This window comes from Chamaea fasciata, unplaced genomic scaffold (assembly GCF_029207755.1).
Source record: "Chamaea fasciata isolate MVZ Bird 193981 ecotype frontalis unplaced genomic scaffold, bChaFas1.0.hap1 SCAF_3, whole genome shotgun sequence".
NCBI lineage: Eukaryota > Metazoa > Chordata > Aves > Passeriformes > Sylviidae > Chamaea > Chamaea fasciata.
The window spans coordinates 16,271,585-16,285,854 of NW_027094088.1; the positions used below are offsets into that span (position 1 = coordinate 16,271,585).

Genomic DNA, 14,270 nt, shown 5'->3' on the forward strand with positions numbered 1-14,270 from the left:
GTGAAACTTGTCAAGCGATGCTGGCAGAAACAAGGGCTGTTTTAAAACCAGAAATATAGGGAAAGTGACTGCCTTTGCTGGGTATCTATGCTTGTTTGCAAACACTTGGTCTGCAATTAAAACAAGGAAAGACTTTATAATTGGCTAAGGCAAACACAGTAACCTAAGTAAATAACTGAAATATCCACACCCATCATATCTCTGGCATTGGTTCTTCAGTTCCCTTCCCTACCAAGCAGTGCCAAAGTCCAAGGAGCTAACATCCCTTTAACTCTTAGTCTTCTCCATTTTCCCCCTGCAACCCTATTAATGGTTAATCTATGCTCAGGATGAACTTGGATGACGTGTCTCCAACCCCAATAGGAAGTGCTATCTGATCTGGGCCACCTACCCCTGCAATAGCAATTTATTTTTATTGCTGTCATCAGGCATCCCCCACCCCCAGCTTCAATCCCAATTTCCACAAGTTCAGCAGAGAGCCAGCAGGAAATGCCTTACTCTCACTGTAAAACTGCCTGTGTGCCACAGCTTTGGAGCAGGCCTCTACCACAGAGGCACTGCTGTGACTGCAGCAGTCAAGGACCAGCACTGTCAAGGACACTGGCACAGGGCTCTTTTCATACCAACAGTGTACCCCAGCACAGGAAGGAAACCCTTCCTTATTAGCTTAATCCTCAATTTAATCATGTCTTCTACCCATCACAAGATCACTTACAGTTGTAGTGGTTTCTAACATTTCTTGGGCAGTTTTTGCACAAAAAGCTTTTAAATTCTCTGCACATTTCTTCATTTGCCAAGAGTCTGCTCTGCCATTCTGAATGCAAAGAGTGGGAGTCACTGTCCTCTCTAGCTTCGCACCAGTGACTTTACATACAGCTGAGTGATTCTGCGCAAACATATGGAACTTTAATCATAACGTGTATTACATCTTACTGGGTATGTAAGACTGTTGATGTTTTATATCAGCTGGTAAAAAGGCCAGTTCTAAAAAAAAGTTATATACATGCTTGACCCAGTTGAGGGTCATCTGTTCGTTACTGAACTGAGGAAGCAGATGCCTCAGCTTCTTCCTTCCCTTGAACTCCAGAAGATGCAGGACTTGGTGGGCTTCAGAAGAATGCTTAAGTTCACCTACAGGAGGTGACCTTTGAGGGCTGTATGGCATTCCTCCCCTTTCACCTGACTTCTGAGGAAGGACGAACTGAAGTTACACGTTGTCTCAGAGATGACATTGAATGCCCCGAGCACCAGAGCCCATCCCTGACACCTCTGGCCAGGAGAACTGCCCCTGGTGTGCTGGTGGGCAGCTGCCATTTTCCATCCCACCGACGGCCCGCAAACAGATCAGCGCAAAATCCTCTGATGTGCTTCTGCAGCTGAGTCTGTACCGCCTTAAAATAAAACACGTTGATCAACAAGAATATCCTCCAGCTCTCTTAAAGGATATGGGTTTGAAATGCCCGCGAAAGGAGCCTCTTTCCCCGGCGTGTACTCTGGTGGCACGGCGGGCTCCTCGATGAGGGGAGGCGCTCCGCCAGCGGGGACAGAACCGCCAAGAGCCGACGCATTTTCTGTCACGCTTTAGAGGCCCCGAAGTGTGAGGAAGCCGGCTGCCCGCACCTGGAGCTCGCCTGATCCCCTTGATAGGCCAGGCAGGCGCTGCTCCCCCTGCCCGCCTCCATAACCAGGCCGGGATTTTTAATCAAAGGCCTTATTGCCGGGGAGGCGGTTGAGCGGAACCGGGCCGGGGAACGGCGGCGGCTGCTCCCCTCGGCTCGGGGCAAAGCCCGCAGGGATCCCCGGCCGGCCGGGCGGGTCCGCCCGGGATCGCCCAGCCCGGGCGGCCACAGCCTGCGGGGAGCTGCGCTGCGGCCTCCCCACTCCCGCCCTCTCTCCCTCCCGTATCCCTGGGTCCGCCCGTATCCCTGCATTCCCTGCTGCAGCATCCCCTCCTCCCCTCAATCCCATCAGTAGCGGCGGCCCCGGGCTCGGCTCCCCGCGCTGCGGCGGCGCTCGGCGGCGGCGCCCCCCCGCCGCGGCCGCCATGTTGGGCTGCTGCGCGCTCGGCGGCGGCGGCGGCTGCCGCGTGTGACCGCGGGAGGGAGGGAAGGAAGGAGGGAGGGAGGGAGGGAGCGGCGGGGGAGAGGAGGGCGCGGAAGCGGAGGGAGGGAGGGAGCGAGCCGGGGAGGGAGGGCGCCGCCGCTACCCCTCCCCGCCGCCCCGCGCACGCACACACACACACACACCCCGCACACGCACCGCCCGAGGATGCCCTTTGCCCGGGGGGGCGAAGCCGGGACACCATCGCGCCTCCGGGACTGAAGCCACCACCGCTGCCGCTGTCGTCGGGGCCTCCCGGCCCGCAGCGTGCGGCCGGAGCGGAGACGCCGGCGCTTTCCCTCCGCCCCAGGACGCGCACCGGGTGGAGGAGGAGGAGGAGGAGGGCGCCGTCTCCGCAGCAGCAGCAGCCGCCGCAGCCATGGGAAGGATTTGACAGGGCTCGGAGCGCTTTTGCCGGTGTGTCGGGGCGCGCGTCCCGCCCGCCGCCCCTTGGCGCAGCGGAGGAGAAGGGGGCGACAATGAAGACTTTAGTTTTTTTGAATCACTGAAAAGCCTTAAAAGGAGACTCGGTAAGGAGGAGGAGGAGGAAGGGAAAGGCTGCCCGGGGCAGGACGTGGCTGCGCCCTGAGGAGGGGGGGCTGCGCCCCACCCCGCGGTGGCCGCTGAGGCGCTGCCGGGGCCGGGGGAGGCGGCGGGGGGCGGCGGGGCTGCGCGGCCCCTCATCCCTCCCTCCCCGCCGGTGTGCGCCCTCGATTCTGCTGCCTTTCGCTTACATAAATACGTAAATACATCTGTTTTTCCCTTCCCATCCGTCCTGGGAAGCGGAACCGGAGGGGCTGTTAGCCCGTGGTGCTGCGGCGGGGCTCCTCGCAGGATCGCGCTGCATGATCTGCATTGGGAATGAAGGAGAAGACCTTCTTAAATATATAAGTGCGTGTGCCTGTGCACGCACGGTGAAATCGGTGTCAGGCAGTCTCGGTTGAATTTGAGTACAATTATTATTGTTAAAGCATCAGGAATGCCCATATATGTTTTTGCCCCACTTCTTACTGAGGCTGTTAAATTTTTTTTTTTTTTTTTTTTTTTTAGGATAACTATTTTCTTCTCTTAAATGTCATGCGTACAGATATCCACACTGTATGTGTGTGTCTGAAACTCCAAGGGTTTAGTTTCAGGCTGGGATCACTGAGGTGGGCTGGCAATTAAGGACTGCCACAGTTTGACACTTGTTAAAAATACTGTTGACTTCTTTTTAAACGACAAAACCTTCAAAAGTTTTTTTTTGTTGTTGTTGTTGTTTTTCTGACAAAGTAATAATAATCATTAAAAAAGAAACCCCAATGCAAACTGAAACAACCATGTCTGGAGAAGTGCGTTTGAAGCAGTTGGAGCAGTTTATTTTGGATGGGCCAACACAGACTAATGGGCAATGCTTCAGTGTGGAAACCTTGCTGGATATACTCATCTGCCTTTATGATGAATGTAATAATTCCCCTCTGAGAAGAGAGAAGAACATCCTTGAGTATCTGGAGTGGGGTAAGTTTGAATGTGTTTATTTTGTGTACATCCGTCCATGTTCCTGTCTGCTTTGTATAATGTCTCTGTTATTTATGTGTGAAAGGGGATTGTTTATAACTCAGTGTTTTACTGGGAAGTGTTGTCAGTTTCGCTGTATTTAAACGTGGTGGTGGTGTTCAAAAGAAATCTCTTGGTTTTTTGTCTTTGAGGTATGCATGTAAAACATGCTTTATATTTTTTATTTTTCTTTTTTGACATGGATCAGGCTCTTGTATTCAGAGCATATTTGTTTGTCTTCAGGCCCAGCTGTTGAGTTTTGTATCCTAAAGTTGCTGGCAGTATGGAATGGTGAGGGATAACTTCTCTGATGTCTGGAAAAATATCAATGCACAATCCTCTGATTTGCTTCTGCAGTTGTATCCATACTGCTTTAGAATAAAGAAAATCCTTCAGCTTTCTGAAATGAAAAGGGTTTGAAACATCTGTGAAGATGGAGAAGATGACATTTGGTTCTTTAATATAAAATTGTTGCTGACTTAAGTAGATTGTTTTTTTCATCAGGAAAATCAAAGTTGAAAAGCAGAATGGAAGTCTGTGTGTCCCCGGCAGACTTTTTTCATTTTGTGGGAGATAGGGTATTAGTAGATTTTTAAAGGAAAGCAGGTGAATGATATTGTGCCAGTTCTTCTTAAGTTGTCACAGAACTGGTTGACTCTATTTCTTTTTCTTTTAATTCTCTTTCTTCCTCCTCCTAAACTCAGATGTAAACCAGAAGATGCAGTCTGACATAAGAACCTTGATGAGAATGGTTACTGTATCTGACCTTCAAACTTCAAAGTCGTGCTGCACTTCTGTTTTTGCATACAGAACCATTTACCACATTTGCTCTGTAATAAATACATCAGCAGGCCTCCTTTATTAAAAAAAGCATATTTTTGAAACTCGTAACAGGCATTTGATTAATTAGGTGTTTGAGCTCTTCAGAATGAAGTCGCTGAGGAAAGACATTGTTTTGATAACTGATCTAACAACTTGAGGCTGATATGTGTGTGTTTTATTTTCCTGCTCCGCTCTGTAGTCATACTGACATCTAAAGGACATCTGACTCAGTAATTAAGTTTCTTGTAGTGTTCATATTGCACTGTTTTTTGTTTTCTTATTATCTGGAGGAACAGGCTATAATTAATGCATTCTGGCTAAGGAGGAAATAGTAATTAAAAGTACTTCTGAAGAGTCTTCCCTCTAAAACTGTCACTGGCATACAGAAGCTGTGAAAGACTGGGAAAATATGATGGCTCCAAGGGTATTTTCTATGCAGGAACTTAGTGTAGTCTGCAGTGGATCTAGCCAGCTGATACCCTGTAAATAATAATAATAATAACCAAGTTAACCTTATCTAGATGATCAGAGCAGCAGTGTGTTTAGGACCCATTGTATTGGGTGCTGGTGTGTTTGCTGGTGGTTGTTTGATGGGTAAATACCTCATTGCCAGGCTCTGACAGTACCTGAATATTTCTGTCATAAGCTTTCTCGTCTGCTGATGGAAATAATACACTGTTTTGGAAAGGCTGGACTGGAATAAGGTTTCTTGCTGGCCTATTTTTCCTGCTATTTTTCCACTCTCATGCTCCAGCTGTGCCTTAGCAGGACTCTTAGGCTTCAGAGAAGACCAGTTGCTCCCGTTCCCGGGGCTGAGTTGCCATGGTCCTGTGTCTGCTCCCAGTTCTGCTGTCCAGGCTTCTGCCCTGGGAGGTTTTTCAGGAGGGTTTGTGAGGTGACGTGGAAGAGCCAGTGGTTGCTTGTTACCTGCTGGTGGAAGTGTCTGTGTGAATGATGTCTTTATCCTGCAAACACTCCCAGGAGTGTCTCCTCTGAGGGCCAGCCTTTGTAGTGAAACTGGTGGTCTTTGGCATTCCTCTTGGGATCAGGGAGTTAGCAAAATCAGGCTCTTAGACAGGTCGGGTACCCTCCAGTTACTGAGGGTACCCTGTGCTTTGATAATCATAATCTCTCGTATCTCCCCAGAAGGAGAAGCAGTGCCGGTGGTTGATTGGAAAGAGGTTATATGTGGTTTTAAAGTCAGAGATGTGCTGAGTAGTGGCAGAAGTGGAAGGCTTGCAGCCAGAAATCGCGGACTCTGCCCACACCTCTCTAAAGGACTCAGTGTTGAAGTGCTTTCAGCTCAGTTTTTTTCAGTTTCTCTATTTGAACAGCAGGAAAAATAGCACAAATTTTACACCAGGGAGTTCTGAAAGCTGCTGCATGTCAAGCGCTCTTGGTTTTGAATGTACCATATAAACTAGTGTGTATTAATTTATTTTTCCCATCAGTCGAATAAAACTTTGGGCTTGGTATATCTACTGGTGGATGTCAGTTAGATGCTGGCATTTTGTGAGTTTCTGCCAATATCCACAGATTTGCTCGATTACTATGTAGAGTGCAATCTGAAGGTATTGGAACTGGTCAGGGAACTGGTATGCTCTGGTATGTTTGTGTGTTTACAAAATGCAGAGTACAAATTTACTCCTGAGAACTGATTGTCATCTTAAACTACCTTTTTTAAAAATAAAGTATTCTTCCCAGAAGTAAGTAAGATTTATTTATATAGTCTGTTAATTTTAACAAAAGGCTAATAAACAGCTGTTCAATGATCACAGAATCCTGTTGAGCAGCAAATAATTTTTTCTTGCTTTTCAGCAGTGTAGTTTTGAGGTGTTACTGTTTGGTTTTATGGAGGGTTTGAGCTGAGGTTGCATTCGTGGATGTGTATTTTTATGCAGATTGTTCTGGTCTGAGATGTTATCTGCTCTATTTCATGTAAGACTGAATCACAATCTGATTTTTTGGGGGAAAGGTTTAGGAGGTATTCTACCATGGAAGAGCTAATGACAGCCATGTGACTGCTGCTATATTTAGGGGAACTAAGAAGCTTCATGTTCTAGTACTTAGATCTTTTAGGACTACTTTATTAACTTGTAATTTGGAACTATAGCTTATTTTAAATGAATCAGGGTAAAAGAATTGAGATCTGAACTAATTGTTCTTATTTTTATTTGATACTGCAAGCTTAACTCAGCAAGTGGAGAAAGTAAGGTCTCTAGAATGTGAAGCAGAGTTTTAAATTTTTGTAGGATTTCAGTCTTCTTTGGTGCTTGAAATGACATTAGACTGGTTAGAAGTGTCAGGTTAGCTTTTGTATGATTCAGAATAATGAATATTTGCTTCTAAAATCCCATCTTTGGCTTTAAATGAAAACACAGTTGCATTCCCTGTTCTTATACAGTATTGGTTTTGTGACTTGTTAATAAGTTGATTTGATTTTGTTGTTTATATTACATAGGTATTCTTATATGCTAACACAGCCATGGAAACAGCCATTGTGTTTGTGTTCTGAGGGTTAAATCAGGGCACATTTTGAGATAACAGGAAGAAACTGGAACATTTAGATTTGGTTTGTCCTATGTATTTGATGCTAGTTTTCATTTTTATCTCTATTGATAATTGTATTTGTGATTTAGAAAAGGACTCGTCTAATTATAGCAACTGGAGTTTACCAGAAAAAGCTGTTGAGAATTCCAAGCACTTTGCTTTTTCTTTTCTACTTGTGTGTGAGTTGCCATGCTGACGCAAGAGTGTAAGGGAGGTAACAAAGGCTGATAAGGTGAACTTGAAAGAGAGCTATGGTGGTAAAAATAAGCCTTTGGAGATGTTTTGATTCTGGGAAAACATTCTTTCTAATGGCTCCAATTTGAATTGCTTTTAAAAAGAAACTGGAACAATGTTATATAGGATATATTGAAAGGATGGTAGAATAAATCTGAAAGTGTGTGACGATGAATTGAGGGAAGATGGAGGGCACCAATAATACACCAGTACTGGTGAGGTCAGTGACTTGATTAAATCTATGCTCTAGTTGGAAAAATGTAAACCGTCCTTTAGTAAAATTTTTGGTTGGTTGGTTTTGTTTAGTTTGTGGTTGTTTTTGTTTGGTTTGGTTTTTTGTTTGTTTTTTGTTTTTTCCTGCCTAAGAATGCTTTGGAAGATGGGTTAAATTGTTCTCATTTCATCTCTAGTAGAACTGAAATGTGTGGTGTTTGTGCAGTGCTGATATGGTCAAACACTAGACTGTCATCATTGGTCTCATACTTTTGTTATTCAGTTGTGTAGCGTCTGTTCTGGATATTGAAAATGGTTCTATCACCAAACAACCAATTTTTGAGACAGAGTTGTGGAGAGGTTGTCTGTGTTAACCTTCTACTGATCTCTCTCATGGTTTTTCTTAAGAAAAATGGTAAGCCCCTTTTTGAGCTAGGTTTTTTTTTTGCATATTGGTTACAAAAGAAAATCAAACCTTGTCTCTAGGCTTCTGCACCTCTTCTTTGTTATTTATTGCTATATAGGTCCTGAACAAAATCACAGTCATTTTCAGCTGTGAGTTGCTTATATTTTGTTTTTAAAACAGACCGTTGAAAAAGAAATGTTTATTTAGGTCCTATTCTTAGCAGACAGTAAAAGACTTAGTAATAAACTTTTTCAAGTTTTGTTATTTTGGTTGTTTTTTAAAGTAGACTTTGGTGGTCACTACTTTCCAACCCATTAGAAATATTTTTTTTTCCTAATTGCATTCTAAAAGGTATCAGCTTCTTATTCTAGTCAGAAAAATTTCAATACCTCCTGGTCTGACATGAGCAAAACCAGTTATTCAGTTCTTTGTGGGGAAGAATGAGCATCTTGCTTGTCAAGGCCATTTAATGTGCTTAGGCATATTCCCATTTTTAAATGCGAGTTGTTTTATTGCTTGCTGCTGAGCCATGTGGACTGATGGGGCTCCATCAATGTAGAAGACTTTGTGGCATTCTTGACACATGAATTTCTGACATAGTTTATGATAACACTTCACTGCTTATTTTATGTAATCTGTTGTTTCTGTTACACAGCTGCAGCCAACAATTAAATGGTTTTTATTGATTAGAGTGAAAGAAGAAGGTTCTTCAGTACTCTCAAATAGAAACGACCTTCAAATCTCTATGTTTCAGAATATTGTGTAAACATCTTTTATACAGATGCAGTTCTACACCAAATTACTTGAAAAGGATGGAAATAGTATTTGCAGGAAAATACATAGAAGAATGGTTGCCCATGCATGCTTTAGTGTTAGGTAGCTCTGTGTTTAAGGTCTATACCTTTTGAATTGTAATTTTTTCCCCCACATATATTTCAGTTTTGATTCTTTCCTTGAACACAGTAAACTAATTGCTGTAAGTTTATCAACAGTTCTGATGTGATCAACTGAACTGTGAGACCATCCAGTTAATTCTACTTGTTTTTATTAGTTTCTAGCAGAGTGAGGCATTAATCCATTGTAACATGTTTGTTTCTTTGCACATTTTCATTACACTGTTTGTTTTGGTTTTTTTCTTTTTTTTTTTTTACAAATCCTTAATTTAAAGTAGAAATAAGTTTAAAGGGTGTTCTTTTTGGCTATTTTTGTTCTGTTGGGTGGGGGAAGTTTGGAAGCACTCCAAGGCTGCTTATTTTGGGGCATATTTGGGGTATGTGTCTTCAGGTTGACTGACTTCTGTCAGTGTTGTCCTGTTTGTTGCAAAGGAGCACGGCTTGCTTAGATAGAAAGCTGACTAATACTTAGTTTCCAGGAATTTTAAAAATGCCTTTATTCTGTACAGAAATTCCTCGCATGCTTTGATCTAATGGGGACAAATGGAGAAATACAATTATATGAGTTAGTCTGCTCAGTGGGCATTATAAACCTCATGACAACACAAAAAATTCCCTGTTACTAGGACATATCATGTTTAAGGGTTCATCCAGTGGGTTTGTTGGGTTTGGTTGGTGGGTTTTTTTTGTCTTTTTTTTTTTTTTTTTTTTAATGGTAAGATCATAACTGTAAAATGTAGTGCTGAAGGTGTGTTTGAATTTTTAATCTCTGTGTCAGATATGAGGCTGTGTGTGTATGTACCTGATTAAACTCCTTCCTAGTCTTTTGGCTCTTCTCTCCTGGACTTTAATGACATTTTTTTATAACCTGCAGCATATTATTATATCACAGTTAACTAAAGCATGGATATTGTGCTCCAGAAGCAATGAGCTTAATTGCTCCAATATAGTTGAATTCTTAGACAATACATATATATATATCTACTTTTTTTGCACAGATGGGTAGAAGCTACCTTTCTTTTTGGAGCTCTACCTTACAGCCATAGATCAGTGTTTGAATCCTGAATAGCAGCAGCAAATAACAATAATTTTACTACTGAGTCATACCTGTGGCTGGAGAGACCAGTGTTGTTTTGAAATTTTCTTATTAATAAATAGCAAATACAGGATTTTGAGATACAAAGTGGGTGTAGGCTATTATCCTGGAAATCATTTTCCCCATATTATTTTCTGAAAGTGAACTGTTATAAATTATCCTGGATGTGTCTTTGAAAAATATTAACCTATTCTTAGCATCCCTAATTGCTTTTATCCTGTAAAAAATTTACAGTCTCCATTTGTGCAGAAAACTTCCAGAAGCAATTAGATCCTGCTGCCAAGCTCTAAACCCTGACTAAAAAAGCTGCAGTGGATAGCTGAGGCAGGATTGAAAGAAAAGGTCAGTTTCTAGACTCTTTAAGTTTTATCTTTTGGCAAAGCAGGCATTCCTTCCATAAGCATTTGTACTTGTTTAATTTGATTTTCTTTTTTGGCTAAACAACTGGAATATTTTGTTCTACTCTGGTCTAACTTACCTCAACACGTTATTTTTCTAAAATCCTCATTAAGCTTGGGAATGCAACTAATGTGGACCAAAATCTTTAAAAAATGCAAGTGATTTAGGTCAGTCATGTGCAATCTTTTGTTAACGACAAGATTTTTATTTCACATAGTTTAAACATGACATTAGGCTTCATAATAACTGCAAAAATCTTCTATTCAGACAGGTCAGTTTGCTTTATTTCTAGTAATACAGCCTAATTAGGTTTACTAGTGGTCACCATGGATAAAATCCACATGAGGTATATCCAGCCTCCTATGACTTTGTGTTTCATAATTCTTCCTTATCCGTATCCAGACTTCCAGTTTGATTTCAATTAGTTTTGTTACACAATATTGCAGATTTCTTCTATTCTTAGGGATCAGCTACTTAGTGCACCTTCTCTTGGCAACTTTTTGAAAAGCTTTTTATGGGGACCTTGTAGATGTTATGAACTGTGGTATTTTTGTAGGCCATTTTGAGGGAAAAATATATTTTGTTCAGCAATTTAGTGGAAATGTACGCTAGCTTTTTTGTAGAAATAAGAAGTGAGTTTAGTGTGCCATTCCAAGTGGGAGAGGAAAAAGCATTTGTAGATGTTAATTACAGTAATTGCATTCCCTTCAAATGTTGTGGGATTAGAACAGCAATGCTTCTTTGGTCTTTTGTTCAGTTTCCTTTCAGTATCAGTTTGAGGCTTGGAGGAGGATGTGGCGGAGGGCCCACAGGTCTCCATTTCTGAGTCCTTCCTCTTTTCCTTTCTCAGTGTTTTCCGTAGTGTTACTCCAAAGCAACTTACCTTCTCAGCTGAGACCTCATGCATTTCTTCCTTGCTTCCATTCTGTTGCTTTTCATCCTATCTAAATCTCAGTTTATGTTTCTAATACGATGTGGATATCCATGTGTCAGTCTGGTCTTCCCATAGTGAGAATCTTAGTTTCTGGATTTGGTTTGGTATTTTTTTCTGTTTTTCCCTAGTCATCCTAAGCTTTCATGATTTTCTTGGCCAGATTCATGATATAGAGATTGTGTGTGGAGAATGGTAGCAAAAAGTTGTCACCTGTGTGAAAAATACACACAGGTCTTACCCACACGTGCATCTGTACAGTGTTTTCCTGTAAATACCCTCTACATTTCTTATTAGATCAATTGATTTACTATTGTTAATCATTTTGCCTTGTTAGGTTTTGTGGAACTGGAGCCCTGGGCTGTTTGTTCTGGCTATGAGTAAGAAGTTGTGATCTCTTCCACTCCTGTAGTCTAAACAGGATGAAACTTAAGTGAGAGTATAGGTTTATCATTTTAATACCTGAAACTAAAATAAAAAAAGTGATAGGAAGGGCGACAATTACTTTTGTCTGCCCAGTGGTTTGAGAGAATGTCATTTGTCCTACGGGGACAACACAGTCCCAAGGTATTTCCTGCTCTTGCTCATGGAAGATCTTTTACCTTTACCACGCTGCCTTTTGTAAATAGACCACTGTGTTGTCTGAATGTTTTGCAGGACACATAGTAACAAGAGGAGGAGGAGGAGGAAATAGAAGTCAGATTTTGATTGCGGGTCACTGGTTTTATCTTGGGTGAGGGCTGACTTGATGGTGTCTTAAAGGTGGCTAAATCCACTGATCTTTGTTTTGCTGGTGCTTGTGTGGGCAGAGGGACACAATCCAGTTAACAACCAACCTGCAAAAGCACGTTGAAATCTGTCAGTATGGTTCTGTGAAGATACTGTAGTGGTGTTTGTATAAAAGAAAGAGGCTGGGATTGTGACAGCCCAGGCTTCTATGGCTTCACCTACTACAGCTCCTATGCTCCAGGCTGGTTGCCTCTCAGATTCCCTCTAGCATGCATGCGAGCTACAAATTTGAAAAAAAATTTGAGGTCTTCTCTTAGGTATTTGGTGTAGAAATTCAGTGAGCCTCATTTTTTTCTGTACCAGTATCCAGAATTTTTCTTTTTGCTAGGAGAAAGTTTCCAGTCATGAAGAGGGATCTTCAAAATAACTGTTTGATTTTGATGATGGTAATTCCTTACAAAAAGAAAGCGTTAATCTTGTGTGTTCTGTGGTATTTGGCACGGTATCACTCAGTGTCTTTACACTGTTTTCCTTGTATACTTTGTAACTGAAAGACAAGGATTCTTATGTTAACACACTTGGAATAGTTTCTTTTTATTTCTCCCAACTTTTAGAAAACACATGATGTACTATTTTGTGATTATTTTAAAAGATCCTTTTATAATTTTGATAGGGACTGACACAAAAGAGACTTGTTTTCACTCTCAACTAATATGTTAGAGGAAATTATAGAAACTGCTTCCTATGCAAACAGAAATTTGCAGAGAAGACCATTATAATTTTGCTGTTGTATCATTCCATCTCCAGTATTGACTTGTTTTCACTGTCACAGCTAGCAGCCACTTCTGGTTAACAAAATATGTACTTCTAAATTTCTGCATCTTTATAAAAGTCATAATTTAATTCTTGACATTAAATTAGTCGAGTGGGTTTTTCTGGATCTAAGTAGGCTGGCTAAAAAATGTACTGCCTATGCCCTTATGTGTTACTGGTTTTTCTGAAAGTAAGGGATGACTTAATATCTCTGTGGATAATAGTTTACACTCTGAAAATGGAAACATTATTAAGAATTAAGATTACCAAGAAAAAATTATATACGGGGTGTATTACCATAGCTGGTGTGTATTATTTTATTAAGTTGTTATTTTTTTGTTAGCTTCATCCTTGAGTAACACTGACTTCAGAGAAGATGATCTGGGAACCCGTTGCTTTTGGTGGTGTAGCTTCTTAGCTACCTCAGTGAGTATCTGTGCGGTTACACTGCTGAGTATATGCTGCAGGAGCTCATGGTAACACCTGAAAAGTCTGTTCCTGGGTGATTTAGCAGAGATGTCATCTGATCTTATCAGTAGTAACCTAGTGCTTCAACTTTCTGGGAAAGAAAAAAGTGTGCAGCAGGGGCAAGGAGCTGATTAATTGCTGTCCAGCTATATTCTTCTTGAATTTTTTGCATTCTTCTTCTCCAAAGCTAAGATCATTTAATGGAATTTGTATAACTTACTGACAATATTACATTCGCTTTGTGGTCCTTGGCACTACTGATAGGAGGGAGTCTCATCCAATAAAGTCTTGATATTAGTACTTAAAAATTTGCTTTAATTTCACCCTTACATTTTCTTGATAAGGAAACAAACCAGTCTAAAGAGATTTTGCTTTATCTTAGTCGTGTAGTTCATGTTGTCAGTAAATGTATTTAACCATGTGTATGATCATAGTTAAAATTACAGAAGTTTCTACCTGAGATGTTGCTGGCCATTGATTAGTTCTAAGGCATCAATGCTTTCAGCTCTTAACCAGGCTGAATTTGTGGCACTAAAATCTTTTGTTTACATCAAAGTGTGGTATGATTATTCAAAACTTGAATAATTTTATTTCATGTGACCTTGTGATTTTTTTTTCCTCCGTCTACCTTGAGTAGAATGTTTATTGATAATTCTTACTGATGACAGGTCATGATCAGCAAAATGAAATTTTACACTTTAAAACCTAGGCATTAATCATATAGTTCTGTCTCTAAAATAAAGTTTCTTGTCTTGTTTCCATCACTTCAGAGAGGGTTTCCATCTTTCGGGGATCTTTTTTCCTTTCCAGTTAAAGGAAACAATTTTCTCTAATGTTACTGTCAGGTGAGGTTGGATCCAATTAATTCATGTGTTTGGGGCAAGTATTTTCTTTAGTAGTTTTGATCTTATCCCACTGATTCTTAAAGCAGTAAAGAAAACTTCATGACTGCTAGATTTGCATGACACTTTTGTTAACATTAGGCTATTATTTGTTGCTGCTTTTACTTCAGATTTTCAGTTTTTCTCCCAATGCACCTTCTCCAGCTCTCTCCGTGTTCTGTCCCTGGCAAATGAGATC

General features: G+C 41.3%; 1 protein-coding gene across 4 annotated transcripts in view; it reads left to right on the forward strand.

Annotated features, from left to right (window-relative positions):
• Positions 1-2,534: 2,534 nt before the first annotated feature.
• The window catches only part of CDC42BPA (CDC42 binding protein kinase alpha), a 185,428-nt gene continuing 173,692 nt past the window's right edge, over positions 2,535-14,270 (forward strand). For all 4 annotated transcript variants that reach the window (XM_066178138.1, XM_066178139.1, XM_066178141.1 and 1 more), the window contains exons 1-2: positions 2,535-2,630; positions 3,373-3,597. In XM_066178138.1, coding sequence (XP_066034235.1) covers positions 3,402-3,597 — 196 coding nt within the window. In that variant the 5' untranslated portion in view covers positions 2,535-2,630; positions 3,373-3,401. The remainder of the gene's footprint in view (positions 2,631-3,372; positions 3,598-14,270) is intronic.